The sequence below is a fragment of the Triticum aestivum genome, chromosome 2B (assembly GCF_018294505.1).
Source record: "Triticum aestivum cultivar Chinese Spring chromosome 2B, IWGSC CS RefSeq v2.1, whole genome shotgun sequence".
Lineage (NCBI taxonomy): Eukaryota > Viridiplantae > Streptophyta > Magnoliopsida > Poales > Poaceae > Triticum > Triticum aestivum.
The window spans coordinates 550,841,527-550,858,329 of record NC_057798.1 but is presented as its reverse complement, the minus strand read 5'-3'; the positions used below and the strand labels follow the sequence as shown (position 1 = coordinate 550,858,329).

Here is a 16,803-nt window from a genome sequence, read left to right as displayed (position 1 = left end):
CCATACCTGATGATTGTTCTGTTCTGTTGTGTCCGTGTGCTAGATTGTTTTTCCATGTTAGTACAATCTTTTGTTTGCTGGGAGCGTGGTGGTTCTGCTGGTATGTGCCATTCTATGGAGGCCGCTGTTGTTCTGGTGTGGCGTTGACTGGCTTGTCGGATGTATCTGGGGAGTAAGGGGCTGTTTGTTTCCCAGCCACAGTTTGCTAAGTCAAAATTTGGCTGCCACAGTTTAATTGGCATGTGTTTGGTTTTTGTCATACTTTGGCTTGCCACACTTTATTGCTCCTATGGTCCACTTGTTATAGAGACAACTTTTTTGCCAGCTTTTGTCAAAGTTTGACGTTCAATTTCTCAGCCACAGTTGTGTGGCTTGCCATACTTGTGTGGTTGGCCACATTTTGGCTTGGCCACATTAGTCTCCAACCAAACATACCCTAAATTACAGGAAACCATCACCTTGAAAGCTAGATTTGTAGAAAACACTGTGTTACATTTTGTCGATAGAAAACACCATGTCGCGCGTAATCTTTTTGCAAAATGCACTGATCGGCGGATTTGGCTCGATTGAGCATGTTTATGACAGATTGGGCCTGCTAGTCAGGCTAACATGGCACCGCCTAAGTAACGACGATGTTGACTAACGTTATCATCATGTGTGGCCCTGTGGGGTCCACCTGTCATTGAAAGAAAAAAATCTAGTGCTCGTCAACCTCCCGCCACTGACCAATTCGTCCAGATCCGCTGCTGCTCGTCGTGTCCACCGTCGTGCCCTCTGCAGTCCACGAAGGAGCAGATGCGTGAGCTGCAGCCTCCGCTCCTCCCAATGATGTAGACGCACGAACTTGATGGGGGGACAGCAACCCAAGCGAGGCTGAGCCTCTCCTGGTAATGGAGGAGAAGGAGGAGCTATGGGGGAGGGGCAGCGAGACGTAAAGGAATGCGAGCAGCTGGTTGCGGTTGATGCCGATGGTGGTGCCGGCGGCGGCGGCGGGAGAGAGAGATGTGCGGGACTGTGAGAGAGAATGAGAGGAGAGAGAGAGACCGAACCCTAGTGTCTCCCCTGATTGGGGATGGAGCAGCAAATAGATGTAAGGCGCGTGAAACTGGGCCATGGAAATACCACTGGTGCCCTCGGTGGGGCATGTAAATTACAGGCGGTGACACGTGATATTTTTGGTAAAGGGTGCACTATTCATTGCTACAACGTCGTTTTTTTATCCAACGCTGAGCTCTTCCACGCGCGAGATCCAACGGCCGAAAACGCATCAGGCAACCAAAACGAATCGCCGGATTCGTCTAATCTCTATGGGTGTCCGGGAGCTCCCACGATTTTTGTTTCTGGATAAGAGTGTGGGTCTGTGGTCTGTTATAAAAGTAGAAGAAACATCGTGGCGTCAGTGGAAACGCCTTTTATCGCTTCATCAAATCTCGAGTGCCCTCTATTGGATTGGAGTTCCCTAATATTTGTTCACCAAACCTCAAGAAACTCCTAAAAGCAGCAACAACTTTCCCAAACGAGTGAACCAAAACCAAAGCACGGGAAACAAAGGCGCACGGGGTTGAGATTTTGGTTTCGTTCGGGCAACAGCTTGGCTAGCAAAACTTCCTTACATTAGCCCATTTTTTGGACAAATTCTTTCGGTTAACCCTAGCTCGGCGAAAGCACAGCCAACGCTGCCACAAATGTGATGTGAGGTCGTTTTCTTCTCCGTGCGCCGTCCGGTTTTAAACGCCAACGGTCGTCTCGGCGCCGGAGTCGTGGAGCAGCGCTCGCTTCTAGTAACCAATGGGGTGCCGTACCGACCAACGGTGGGGGCCCACGGCCGTGACCTCTCAGTGCACCACAGCCCTGCGATCCTCCCATCGGGCGGTCCAGACCGCTCTCCTCCGACCAGAGAGAGCGGCCGCGCCCACCGGCGGGCCCGCCGTGCATGTTTTAAAGAGGCACGCGTCCGAGCCAGGTGAAGCCATGCCCTGACCCGAGTCAGACGGGGACGGAGCAGACAGAGCCAAGTAAAACAGCACCACCAGCTCTGCACCGCCGTGGGGCCGTCTCCCTCCGCCGCCGGAGCTGTAGCACCGCCGGTGAGTCCTCCTCCTTCTTCATTTATTCCCTCCCTTCCTCGCCCATCCGAATTCCGGACGGCATTGTTGTTTAAGCTTCAGCGAGCCAGTGACCTCATCGATCCATGGCTTGTTAATTCCGCAGAACTCGACTCGAGCCTAGCGAGAAAGCCATTTTGTTTGCCGAGAGCAGCAACGGCAATTGGGTCTACCAGAGGCAGAGGGGATATGATCAAGGTACAGGCCCCGGAGCTGTACAGAGACAGCGGCGCGTTCGAGGCGAGGAAGAGGCAGTCGCTCAGGGCGCGGTACGTCTACGGGCTCATCTTCTTCGCCACCAACCTGCTGGCCTGGTTCATCAGGGACTACGGGGCCAAGCTGCTCGGCGGACTGCACCGTACGTTCGCCCTGTGCATTTCCTTCCAAACCTTCTGCATTTGCCATGAACGATGGATGAAACATTCTGAATTTGCTCTGCTCTGTACTGCTCTGCTGTCTGCTGTGATCTTCAGATATCCCGGTCTGTGGAGCAGGGGACTCGAAATGCTTCCGTTCTGGAGGGGTGCTCCGGGTTAGCCTGGGTTGCTTTGTATCCTTGGTTTAAACTACAAGGGGATAGGAATTGTTTTGTTTTGCACCTGAATTTCCGGATGCAGTCTGCATACTCTCCTTGAGGCGGTCTGCATTTTTGCATACGGTCCTCCAGTTCAGTTTCCACAGTCCTCGTCAAAACTAAAATGATACGCATGGGCAATGACATCAATGAACCGTTTGTGTTCCTTTCGTTCACTTCCTTACATCAAGCGGCAGATATTTTTCTGGGTGATGTTTGCCACAACATTTGGAACACGCAAGCTCCAGGGAGTTCGTAATTCGTGGCATTCTGGATGCTGGGCTCTCAAGTTTCTTGTGTATGCCGTGTCAATCGTCACCCCGTTTATCATCCCTAACATCTTCATCCAGCTCTATGGTAAGTTTCTTTTCGGCCCATAACTGTCACTCAGTAAACAGTAGTCACCTCTTGCCTCACTGCATGGTGTGCCACATTGTAGTTGCTGCAAAGAGTGAATGACATGGTTACCTTAATAGATGTGCACCAATGATACACTAAAAATGTTGCCTTTCCTTCAGATGATAATCATCATATCTGCTACATTTCACCCAAAATAAGTTCATTTCGTTTCAGTGTACCATTGCAAAGGTGTTGTATTTGGAAACTGTAAATTTCTTACAAAGAGAGAAATAGTCAAACTTCCAATGGTACGTAGCCTTTTTTAGAACAAATACCCAAACTAACCTGAAGGTGGAAACAAAAAACGGGTTAAAACTTAAAAAGACGCTTGCATTATTTTTAAGAAGACTGAAATTCTGTATGTAGATCGTTTGGTGAATGGTGAGCTTACAAATTTTGGGCAGGTAAAAGCGTCAATATGATATTTTATAAGAGAAAATAGGAGACATTCGGTATAGTCATTTCACTATGCTCAAACCCATTAACCCTAGTCAGAGACTCAGAATGTTATAATGATCCCATTTCACCTTTTTCCAATGGTAGTGCAGCAATTAGTATGTCTGCAATGATACATTGGAAATTCTCCCTTTTCTCTCAGCAATATATAAGAGAGGCTATGATTTAAGTGTCAAGGCCAAACCGGCAACTTACAGATCCTTTATTCGGAAAAAGAATGAAAACATGACATGAAAACCAATTTTAATTGATTCAGTAGCACTAGTTCCATTATAACTTTGCATCTGAGTAACAAGCCTAAACATTAGTGGGCTGAAGAAATCTACTCCATATCCTCTGCAGGTGAAATTGCTCGAATGGGTGCCGGGTAATCTTAATGATTCTTGTTTACTCCCTCCGTCCTTGAAAGAGTGTACTTCCAACTTTGTTGGAAAGTCATTTTTTTTATGTTTGACTGTAATTATACAATAATAGACCAACATTTATGCCATCAAATTAGTAGCATTAGATTCATGATAAAATATATTTTCGCTATATACCTATTTGATTTCACAAGCATTGACATATTTTTGCACAAACTCGGTCAAACTTTGAGATAGTTGACCCTCCAACAAAGTTGGAAGTACACTCTTTCAAGGACGGAGGGAGTATATTACTGAGTTTTGAGAAGTTTCAACCATTACATATTGCAATGGTTTTGAAATTTCCACTAAACTCACGTTGCATTACAGGTTATAGTTAATTTATGTGTCGTATTCCTCCAGGATATTTCTCATTCTGCAGCTTATAAGCATGCTCCACCTCATATCATGGTGCAATAAACGTTGGATGCCAGATGCTGGATCAAATCAATGGTACATAATTATTTGAATAGTCGGACATTTAATTAGCTGTGTTCTGGTGTCTCAATTACTTCAACGCAATGTTAAAACTATTTCAGGCCATGCCAAGGATGATGTTTTGTGTGCTTTTCAGCGGCCTGTTCGGATTGTTCTTGTCAACTGTCTCCTTCATTGCCTCATTTGCCGGAATCCTTGTGCTATATATTCTGTACGTTCCAAACTCATCATGTGTGTTCAACATCTTCACTATTATATGGACGGCAGTCCTAGTGAAGATAATGATGGCGGTGTCACTACACTCAAAGGTACGAGAATATTGCAGCTCCAGGCCTCAACTTAGTTATAGAGTAGTTAGTGATACAGTATTCAACCGGGGAACTTCTTAATTGAAACAAATGTTGACAAAAGAGAGGATTGAGATAAAGCATTGAAGTAGTATGAAACATAATTGATAGGCAAATTTCAAATAAATAAGTGGCGTTAGGAGCAGAAATAAGTTGAAATGATTGATTTTGGGAAATGTTCAGTTGGCACAAGAAAGAAAGAACATATGTTCAGTTACCATAAAGAAAATGACAAATGGTTGTAGTTACTTGAACTTTGGGGCAAATGATCAGATATCTCCCCTATCACATAGCTTCCCGTTACCACTCTAGAAACCTACTAAGTTCAAAACAACAGATCATTCCAATTTTATGCTTGTGCTACTGTTCTACAACTGCAATCAATACTAGTGCCCTATTGCTGCAGTGCTGCACCTCCATGTTTAACCGATAACCAAAACTGTTCATGCTCACCTTTTGCCTTGCATTGCTTCAATCTGCATAATGTGTATGATTTTAATTTATTTTTCTTGCTAAAAAGGTTAATGAGGGTCTTCTATCTTCTGGAATAATGGGCTCATATATTGTGTTCCTCTGTTGGTCTGCACTACACAGGTATTGTCTTATCCTTAGATTTATATTCCTCATTTGCCCTTCTACTTAACATTGCATTACCGAAAAAGGCTTTCGCCCCGCTTTACTTAACATTGCATTTGCGGCTCATTTTCATCAATTGCAATGTGCAGCGAACCACGAACTGGAAAGTGCTACACTGAGATGAAAATTGGCAAGGATGGTAATTGGGCTACTATAATTGTAAGTGAAAATTGTTAGTTTCTAAACTATGACCTAGTTGCACTCTTTGGAGGTTATAGTACCCTGAAATTGGCACCGAAATTTCTCTGTACATTTGCTTGGTGTCAAGATTGAAGATTCCCAGCCTGCTCCACTAAAAAAAAGATACCCAGCCTGCAAAATTGGACCACCTAGCGCCTCACCTGAACTAATGAGTGGATCCTATTTGTCCAGCTTTATTAAGGGCCTACCACAACTATGTCGGTGGTTTAGTCATACACATATCTTAGTGAAGAGCATCATGTAGCATTGTAGGGGTGGTGGGGTTCGCAACATATTTCCGATAGAGTGCACTCGCTATATATGTTAAGCATGTTCACTGTTTTTTCTGGATGGGCATATCTTCGCTTTTAGTTTGCTAGTAAATGCAGTCTTGATGTTCTAATTAATCGCTTTGTGCTTTGCTAGAGCTTCATTATTGCAATTTGCTCCATTGTGTCAGCCACATTTTCTACTGGAATCGATAACAGATCCTTTCAAGTAAGTTTTAACTATGAGTTTTCTGGATAGTATTCAAGTTCTCAGTTGGTATGCAAACAATCAGTTGTTCCACGTGTCCATAGGTGGAGGGACCAACCTGGGCTTTGCCATTTTTCTTCATTAAGTACCACTATGTGGAGCTCTTTTGCTAATTGCATAGGGCTGTTGGCACCTCCTTAATCAGTTGTTCCAAGAATCAGAATTACAGTTTAGTACATAATACTAAAAAGGCATGCAAATCTATGTTAATTGATTTTTTTCTGAAAGACTATGTTATTTAACACTGTCATGAATCTCTTCAATGCTGTGCACATTACCCACGATACTAACAAAATGTTATATTTTTCAGTTTCGAAGCGATGAGATCCGGTTGGAAGAGGATGTCCCCTACAGCTACGAGATTTTCCACATTGTGTTTGCGGTGGGGGCTATGTATTTTGCAATGCTATTCATAAGCTGGGAGCTTAACCATCCAATAACAAGAAAGTAAGTTGCATTGTGGAGAAATGCACCCATCCTTGTAATTTGAAGTGACAACATGCTTAATCATCGATGGGGTTCTAATATAGTTCAGTTCTTGCCTTCAGTGGCGTACTGCTACATTGCCACATTACATCTAGTAACATCCTCTCACATCCTCCCATTTCTCAAACAGGTGGAGCATAGATGTTGGATGGGCAAGCACATGGGTAAAGATCATGAATGAATGGCTGGCATTTTTCATATACGGTAAGTCGCCATTCTTGTTGTTTCCATGCAGCTCTGTTAACTGAAACATTTGCTTCCGCTTCACAAAACAGCTACCCCTTTGTTCACATTCAGTTTCAGTACACTAGAAGCCAAGTTTTAGTGTGTTTGTTCACTCATTTCACTTCGTATGTAGTCCATATTGAAATATCCAAAACATCTTATATTTGTGAACAGAGGGAGTAATTCTAAAGAATGGGGATCCTTTTTTTTTCTTTCAGAAACTGTCTGTCGCATTTGCAAATCCTCCTATTCATTGTGAATTATTTACTTATTTTGCATGTGGTTGCAGAGGACATGGTCCGAGTTAGCACTACTGCTGTAGTAATACTGACGATTTGTCCTCTGCACACTGCAGTTTGGAGACTGATCTCCCCAGCTCTGTCAAGGAAACGACCTGCCAACGATGAAGAGTCCGCCTCCACAATATAGTATTGACAATAGCTAATTATTCCTGACCAATTTTTTTGTAAGTCAATTCATATCTTATGCATATATACAACAAAAAATGTTCAGGTGTATTCTGTATGTATTACAGCCACACTATATCCCGCAAAAAAATGCACACTAGTGTGAAGTTTTGTACAAGTACTCAGACGTGGCCTGTGACTCCATCCAACTGCTCCCGAAGTCAATTTCTTATTTCAATGAATATTTAAAGAGTATATTTGTAAAATGTTCTCACCCACACCAACTACTTTTTTTGAAGAACCCACACCAACTACTGAAAATAAAGAACGTTTCAAATGCTTGAATGGGTCTTGCTCAGGCCCAATTATTCCATGGGCTCCTTGTGCGGAACGAGAGCCCATCTCAAGATCTTCCATCTAGAGCTCTGGCAGTGTCTTGCAAGGCATGCAAAGCACCGGGTAGAGAAGAGGGGGAAATCAGTGGAGCTCCAGTCTCAATCGCCTGAACTCCAAATGCAAAGCCGGTTTGCGCGTCCGCTGTCCCGTCACCGCACGCCCTAGTTTCCACCACCATGCCCGTTGCTGTCGATCCAGATCCCGATCCAAAAAAGGTGGAAGAATCGCATCGGTTCGTTAACCAGATGGCACGTTTCTCTTCTCTTCTCTTGTCTTGCGTAAACGTCTCGAGATGAGATGAGATGGCTGTACCCATCAATCCATCGTCGATCGCTAGTCAAGAAGGATCGCAGATAGATAATGGGCGGCTCAGACTGGCGTGAAGCAAGCAACAACGGTGTGCGTGTGTGGTTCTTGACTTACCGGTACCCTAATATTCCAGTGTGGCCTGGCCGCCATTTCAAAGTTCAAATCAAAGTATTCACCGCGTCACCGCCTACGTCGTACTAGTCTAACAGTACTGGCCAATTAACTACTCCTAGCTCGGAGCCGGCGGCCCGATCAGCCGGCTGCGCCGGAACGCGCGGCGGTGACTATTCTATGGAGAGCGTGCTTCAGAGTCTCATAGATCTGCACTGCACTGCTCGCATGTGCGAACACAGGCATACAGCTAGCCAGCATTCAGCACATGCAGTGTCTCTCAAGCAAGACCTCGAGCGTGGCCTTCGATTTTCTTTCTTTCCTTGGCTTGTAGTGTACCGAAAACTGAATGATGTGTGCAGTCTCAGGGAGGCTGATGCAAGCAGGTTTGGCCGTTTAGTTATCTGAATTCAAGATCTATAGTACTACAAAAAATGGTGCCAGGCCTTCCACGAAGCTATCATGCATCTTCAGAGCCATAATAATGTGGCTTCCTGCATTTCTTATTCCCGCCTACCATCATACTACCTGATGCAGTATAATCTTCTCCGAAACAAGTGCATTGTTATGTATATCTTGACTGTACCTACCTCTCACATTACCATCTATCGACCGACTATCCTACCACCACCTCTTAGATTCTTTTTCTCTCTCATCGTTATATATTTATTTATGAGATCTGCTTGACTGTTTCTTCACCTGACACTCTCAACGCTCCTGCAGCATTTACCAAGCATGATTTAATGAAAACGTGTCGTACAAATGGGAGGTACAGGGCCACTCCATGTTAGTACCATACAGTGTTAAGCTCAGCTATATGAAAATTCACCGGGGCGAAATGAACCACCGAACTCATCATCGCAAGTGGGCGGCAGCACAAGCCACCATATGTACTATACCTCTGAAAGAATCCCTTGCCGGGACATCGTGTCCCATCTGAAATGCCACCACTTGAGCGATTGCCGCAAATCAGAATCATCATTACAGGAGTGTTCAAACAAAAGAATCATTACGGGACAGCACTGACATTTGACAAGATCAGCAGCAAATGGGAGCGATGAAAAGCAGAAGCCGAGAGGACAAACACACGACAAGATCATCGTGTCGCCTCCTTCGACCACCACGTCGCCGGCCGGCCGGCGAGGATTCTTGTGTCGCCGGTTGGTTCTTGCACTGCCTCACACACGCACGAGCTAGCCAGCTTCGTCAACCTCTTGATTGCAGGTTTAGCCTTGCTAGTGGTGGTAGTGTGTTGGGTTCTAGAGCCTCAGTCTGGTGATCTTAAGGATTGTCCTGATCGCCAGACCTGAGCTCTGCTTGTTAGAGACCAACAGAGCTACCGCTTCTAGACAACTTGATGTACAAGTTGTATTACCTCCGAATAGATAGGTTTCCATCCAATGGACTCCCTGTAATTGTAAATCTTCCCTGTAATATATATATATGAGAGGTGCGCCGTGGCTAGGCTCAAGCCGCCCGGTATTTTCCTATTTACATGGTATCAGGCAGTTCGATCCTCTCCCTCTAAACTCCCGTCGCTGCAAGTTCCTGCGCCCCATCTATACCCTAGCAGCCGGCGCCTTCTTCCTCTAGTCGCCGCTGCCATCTAGCTCCGCCACCCCAGCTCTTCCTCCTACCATGGCAACTGCCGATGATCTCAAGAAGCTTGAGGAGGAACTCAAGAACCGCGAGTCCATCATCCGGACCCGCGAGGATGAACTACAACGCCAAGCTGAAGAACGGGGGAAGGCTGTCGTCCTCCCTGCGGCCTCCACGTACGCCGCTTCCATCAAGACCTTCGTCCCCATCACCCTTGATCTCCACGACTCCAACTACGCCAAGTGGCGTGAGCTATTCCTCGTCGCTCTTGGTCGCTACGGTCTCTCCAATCATGTTCTCTCAGAGAATACCCCAACGGACACCTCCCACACCTCTGATTGGGGTCGCGATGACTTCACTGTCCTCTCATGGATTTATGGATCGATTTCTCTCGAGCTCTTCGGCGTCATCATGAAACCAGGTTCCACCGCAAAGCAAGTTTGGGACGCCCTCGCCAACCTATTCCGAGACAACAAGAAGAGTCGTGCTCTGGCTCTCGATGCAGAATTTCGCAACACAACTCAAGGGGACATGACGATCTCCGCCTATTGTGCCAAGCTTAAGACTCTCTCTGATGCACTTGATGATGTCGAGCAGCCGGTCACCGACGAGACCCTCGTGCTGACCTTGCTTCGCGGCCTCAACGAACAGTACTCACACCTGTGTTCGTTCCTTCCGTTCCAAGTGCCGTTTCCATCCTTCCTTCAGACACGGTCCGCGCTTGTTCTTGAGGAAGCCCAGAAAAAGACCGATGCAAAGAATTCTGCCTCCACTGCTCTTTGGGCCAGCGGCAACAGTGTGCTTCCCGGCGCTGGTGGCGAACGCACTCCACCGCCGAACGATGGGCGCTCCTTCTCCACTGATCGCCGCGGCCCAGCACCACTACCTTCTCCAGGAGGCCGCGGAGGAAGCAATAGTGGCCGCGGCCGTGGCCGTGGCGGGCGTGGTCGTCGCGATACACCATGGATGTACAATCCATGGACTGGACAGCTGACGCGTCTCCATCAGCAACAGATGCCGTCGCCTCATTATCATCAACCACCAGCATCGTCGCCCACTTGGTCGCCTCGTCCATGGCGCCCTACAGCTCCTGGGGTACTCGGTCCACGCCCTACCACACCGTCCCCACAAGCGTATGCAGCATATGGTCATGGTCCTGCGGCTCCTTACAACCCTCCAGCGCATTACAACAACTTCCAGCAACATGTAGACCCAGCGCTCCTCACCGCGCTCAACAACATGCAGCTCCCCGGCAACCAGGAGTGGTTCATGGACTCCGGCGCATCGTCCCATATGGCATCTGATCCTGGTATACTTTCCTCATTTATCCCTTCCAATGCTCATACAGTCACTGTTGGTAACGGTGCATCTCTCCCTATTTCTCATATTGGTTCTCACATTATACCCTCTCTGTCCAACCCTCTCTACTTAAATCATGTCCTTGTTGTTCCCCACATTATCAAAAATCTTCTCTCTGTCCGCAAACTCACTACTGACAATTATGTTTCCATCGAGTTTGATCCTTGGGGTTTTTCTGTGAAGGCACTTCCTACTCGGACCGAGATACTTCGATGCAATAGCTCCGGACCCCTCTACTCTGTTTGCCCACCTCCATCGGCCGAAGCACACGTCGCCACCGTCTCTCCGGACCTCTGGCATCGTCGTTTGGGTCATCCCGGTCATCACACAATGAAGCGTCTCCATCATCACCAACATATTCCATCTCCTAAAGTCACTACGCCTCTTTGTCATGCATGTCAACTTGGGCGCCATGTTAGATTGCCCTTTTATCCATCTACTTCATATACTGTCAAACCTTTTGAGTTACTACATTGCGATCTTTGGACCTCTCCTGTACCCAGCACGTCTGGTTTCTTATATTATCTTGTCATAGTTGATGATTACACTCATTATTTTTGGACTTTTCCTCTACGTAAAAAATCAGATGTCTATACCACGTTTCTCATCTTTCATGCTTATGCCCGCACCCAATTTGATCTACCCATTATGTCTGTCCAATGTGACAATGGTCGAGAATTCGATAACACAAAGGTCGACTCGTTCTGTGCTTCCCATGGAATCATCTTTCGTTTTTCTTGTCCCTATACTTCTCAACAAAACGGCAAGGCCGAACGAGCTATCCGCACCACCAACAATGTCATTCGCACCCTCTTAATTCAAGCCTCTCTCCCACCATCTTTTTGGGCCGAAGCTCTCCACACATCCACTTTTCTCATTAATATTCGACCCACCTCTTCTACAAAATTCCTCACGCCGTATACACTACTCTTAGGTTCTCCACCACCGTATGATCGTCTTCGTGTTTTCGGTTGCCTATGTTATCCCAATACTACCTCCACCTCCGCTAATAAACTCTCCCCACGTTCTACTAAATGTATTTTTCTTGGCTACCCTTCTAGACACAAAGGATACCGTTGTCTTGATCTAACTACCCGTCGCATCATCATCTCTCGTCACGTAGTTTTCGACGAGTCCACCTTTCCCTATGAACCAACCCCATCTCCCTCTCCACCCCGTTGCACCGAAATATTTGACCCACCTTTAGATCCACTCGTTGTGCATGTCGCCCGACCCGTTGTGCATGCACCTACTCCACCCGCACCCAACATGCATGCACCCCCTTCATCTCCACTCGCTATGCATGCACCCATACCAACCCCTCCCGGATCCCCATTAACTTTCCCGAGCCCACCTCGTACACCCACGCCCACGTCCTCTCAGCACACACCCACGCCCGCGGTCTGTACACCTCCACCCGCAGCACCCCCTCCTCCTCCTGCACCACTCCACCGTACGTGTGCTACCACCGGTCGTCTTCCCCCACCTATCGATCGTCTAAACCTCTCGGCCATAGCCTCTTCACCTCTGCCCTATAACTATCTTATAGCGTTACGTGATCCCAATTGGTGCCAAGCCATGCAAGAGGAGTTTGATGCTCTTATCCACAATAAAACATGGACCTTGGTACCTGCACCCTCCGGTGCAAATATTGTGACTGGAAAGTGGATCTTCCGTCACAAATTTCATGCCGATGGCTCTCTCTCTCGTCACAAAGCACGTTGGGTAGTTCGTGGCTTCTCCCAACAACAGGGTGTCGATTTCGATGAAACATTTAGTCCTGTCGTCAAACCAGCCACCATTCGCATAGTTCTATCTCTAGCCATCTCACAGTCTTGGCCTATCCATCAACTTGACGTAAAAAATGCCTTCCTTCATGGTCACCTTGATGAGGTTGTCTATAGTCAGCAACCCTCTGGGTTTGTTGATCCTCGTTATCCTAATCATGTTTGTCGTCTCCTCAAATCTTTATATGGTCTTAAACAGGCACCTCGTGCCTGGTTCCAACGCTTTGCGTCCTTTGCACATTCCATAGGTTTCGTTGAATCCAAATCAGACGCTTCTCTCTTTATCCTACATCAAGGTACTTCCATGGCATATCTTCTTCTCTATGTCGATGATATAATTCTCACCGCTTCCTCCTTATCCTTTCTCACTACTATCACTACCTCCATGGCTCGTGAGTTTGCCATGAAGGACCTAGGTCCTCTTCATCATTTTCTTGGTATTTCGGTCACTCGTTCACCTACTGGTCTTCATCTCTCTCAACGGCAATACATCCTTGATATTTTATCTCGTTCTAGCATGCGTGACTGTCACCCGGTCACTACTCCTATCGACACTAAAGCTAAGCTCCCTTCCTCTCTTGGTACTTCGGTCCAAGATCCATCTCTATATCGTAGCCTTGCCGGTGCACTTCAGTATGCCACTCTAACTCGACCAGATATTGCTTACGCCGTCCAGCAAGTCTGTCTTCATATGCATGACCCTCGTGAACCTCACTTTTCTCTCATCAAACGTATCCTTCGCTATTTGAATGGCACCCTCGATCATGGTCTCTCCTTACACCGCACTTCTTCACACTCACTTACCGCTTACTCAGATGCCAATTGGGCTGGATGTCCGGATACCCGTCGTTCCACTTCTGGCTTTTGTATGTATCTTGGAGACAATCTGATCTCCTGGTCATCACGTCGACAGACGACAGTCTCTCGTTCTAGTGCAGAGGCTGAATACCGAGCAGTTGCTGCGGCTGTCGCTGAGTCCTGCTGGGTTCGGCAATTATTACAGGAGCTCCACAAGCCTATCTCGAGTGCTACTATCGTATATTGTGACAATGTAAGTGCAGTCTACTTGTCTGCTAACCCGGTTCAACATCGTCGTACCAAACATATCGAGTTGGACATTCATTTTGTTCGAGAGAAGGTAGCACTTGGAGCAGTTCGTGTTCTACATGTTCCCTCAACATTGCAATTTGCGGACATCTTCACGAAAGGTTTACCGACAGCTCTATTCCGAGATTTTCGCTCCAGTCTTCAGGTCACTATCATTCCCGGTTCAGACTGCGGGGGCGTGTTAGAGACCAACAGAGCTACGGCTTCTAGACAACTTGGTGTACAAGTTGTATTACCTCCGAATAGATAGGTTTCCATCCAATGGACTCCCTGTAATTGTAAATCTTCCCTGTAATATATATATATGAGAGGTGTGCCGTGGCTAGGCTCAAGCCGCCCGGTATTTTCCTATTTACACTGCTGATGGGAGCATTGCTGTGGTGGTGTAGTTTCTTAATGAAAATTGAGGGGAAACTCCTTTTCCTCAAGAAAAGAAAAAGGCCAGCTTCGTCAAAAGCTATCGATGAAAGGCGGGCAATTGATTTCTTCTTGCTTCAAACCGTGAAAGCAGTTGAGCTAGCTCGCAATCTCCAATTGTTACCCGATCCAGAAAGAAAGGCCGAGAGTTGTTCTTTACGAGTAGCTTTTGTTAGAAATAAAGCTTTAGGTTTATTGCAATAGGACCATTTGCCTAGCATTAGATAACCAGGATATGATTAACAGAGGGGTTCGTGAGATCTTACAGGCTTGTTCGATGCAGGCACAGCGGAGCCCGTGATCTCCAGTGGCGAGGATGAGCAGCAACAGTGGCACCATGATGATGTAGTCGTGGAGAGGCAGCAACTCATCCAGGAGCTTCATCGGTGGCAGCGAGAAGCCGCCGGCACAGCCTTGCGGTGGCCGGCGATGGAAACGGCCTTCCCATTGCTTCAGCACACCCCTAGATCGGTAGGGTTTGAGGGAATTCAGGGGCTTGATGTCATGTACGTGAACTCAGATCTCATAAGTATCCAGGGCCCACCCTTTTTATGTGTGCTGGCAATAGGGGACCAAAACCATCTGTCGGTTAGAGGTGCCCCCGATCAGGGCGATTCTGTTGGGGTCACAGCCACGTACGTTGGTTCGTGGCACATCCCCTTAACGTTTTACTTTTTACCCGGTCAGAGCCGAGATCAACCAACATTCTCCCCCTTGATCATTAGGCTCAACTTCATTCATCCATTCTCCATAGAAATAATATATAAAAGTAAGGTGTTACAACAGCCAATGAAATGCCATTGAACCTCAATACTTATAATACATCAGCCTACTTCAACATGGACAACATATTTCTTAAAGGGAGTGGTTTATTTAGAAGGTCCTTGCTTCCAGGATCAAAAGGCTTTACAACAACCCATGCTAGCAACATAATCATACAATTGGGTGGTAAGCCTTCAATAAACGGATCCGTAAAACATTCAATCGTATTCGTACGCTCAACTTCCATAGCTTGATCCTGGATTCTATCTTTCACAACACTAAACATATTGTTAATGGTTTTGGCAATACCATTTAACTTGTTGTTACTCGCATAGAAAACTGCGTGTTCATATTGCAGTAGGTGGTTAAAAAAATTGTCTACCACCATAATTTCGGGAATAAAATTTCTTGACATACAACCTGATCAGTAGCCTCTTAACATGCCACATAATTAAGTGCATTATTTCTAATGCCATCAGTGTCATCATGGAGCTTTTCCACGATAAAGCTCCATGTGCGAGAGTGAGGATGTAACATAACGTGAAAACTTTAATATCCACACATCTCGCAGAACCAATGTCTGAATAACCCAGGATATCGAGGTTATCAAACTTCTTATTAGTGAGCATGTAAACTTTATTGCCTTGCATATGTGCAAGACTTTTGGCTGCTTTTGCGGTGGTCCATTTCTGAACTTGTATTTTTTTTTGCCAATTATCCCGATAATAAATAGGGCACATTCGTACTTGAATACTTATATTGCTTCTGACAACTGAAGCATAAGAAACCAACATTATCTGATCAGTTCATAATGGTTCCTTGGACACTAAGATGTCCACTTTTATCGCCCTTAACTTTAATAGCAGGTGAGGTAGAGTACTAGTACATAATCATTTTTTTCGTACTCTACTCATGTATGTCATCATAATAATACTTATACTCCTTTTGTACCAATATCTTGATGCAACTCAATACAAGCAAAATATGAGGCATCACCAAAACTCATACTCATAAATATAAGATAGAAATTTCTTGGCTCGCCAAAAATATTCCATCTTCACAAGTTAGTGAGCTTACTCCCCCTCGACTATGGTATGAGTGTCCCAACGCTTATATTATCTCATAATTGTGTTTCTTTGAACAACATGTCTTATGCCAACTTTATCTTCATAACGAAACCTTACGGTTGAGTCATACATTTTTTTTAAACTAAGCCAACACAAAAGCATGTTATAAATAATAACACAAGTGTCGCAACAATGCACTGAGAAAACTCTACCGAGTTACATCATTAGAGTTCATAATTTTTCATCTTATATGGCAATAAGGCGCTAAGATGATCATTCACACACATTACCAATCACAGGGAAGTTGAAACGTTCAACACTAAGTGTTGCATTAGGAATTTCTTCTCAACTTGCCTGATGCATATGAACAAAGATCTAATGGAGTTATCCTTCAGATTCATGTTCATACGCTCCAAGATAAATCCAAAATCTTGATGACAATCATCTCAGCTCTAAACCACAACACAGTTGGGCAGAAGATGGGAAAGAACTTCATGAGTTGCGACACATGATTATAAAACGACGTTGGTCAGAAATATAACCATGAGCCACGTGACAAACTTTCCACTTGAGTGAAATGTGACACGTGATTATAAACGACGTTGGTCAGAAATATCACCACGAGTTACATCATAATCAACTTTAGATTAGCAAGCTTGTCACTTGAACATTCATGTGTGCTTCATAATTCTCATAAG

The 16,803-nt window shown here is 45.7% G+C and overlaps 1 protein-coding gene across 1 annotated transcript; it reads left to right on the top strand.

Moving 5' to 3' along the window:
• Nucleotides 1–1,956: 1,956 nt before the first annotated feature.
• On the top strand, nucleotides 1,957–7,436 carry LOC123045971 (probable serine incorporator). The gene is made up of 13 exons (XM_044469228.1): nucleotides 1,957–2,087; nucleotides 2,212–2,463; nucleotides 2,579–2,655; nucleotides 2,877–3,036; nucleotides 3,877–3,901; nucleotides 4,299–4,388; nucleotides 4,510–4,681; nucleotides 5,241–5,314; nucleotides 5,446–5,515; nucleotides 5,963–6,034; nucleotides 6,384–6,520; nucleotides 6,690–6,763; nucleotides 7,140–7,436. The coding sequence occupies exons 2-13, from the start codon at nucleotides 2,295–2,297 to the stop codon at nucleotides 7,211–7,213; spliced, it is 1,194 nt and encodes a 397-aa protein (XP_044325163.1). The 5' UTR covers nucleotides 1,957–2,087; nucleotides 2,212–2,294; the 3' UTR covers nucleotides 7,214–7,436.
• The last annotated feature ends 9,367 nt before the right edge of the window (nucleotides 7,437–16,803 follow it).

Bases quoted from the DNA above. Each gene is read 5' to 3' on its own strand.
- LOC123045971 (XM_044469228.1), top strand. From the start codon at position 2,295: ATGATCAAGGTACAGGCCCCGGAGCTGTACAGAGACAGCGGCGCGTTC. The intron at 4,389-4,509 runs GTACATAATTAT...TGTGCTTTTCAG, and splicing joins GATGCTGGATCAAATCAATG to CGGCCTGTTCGGATTGTTCT. The intron at 5,315-5,445 runs GTATTGTCTTAT...TGCAATGTGCAG, and splicing joins TGTTGGTCTGCACTACACAG to CGAACCACGAACTGGAAAGT.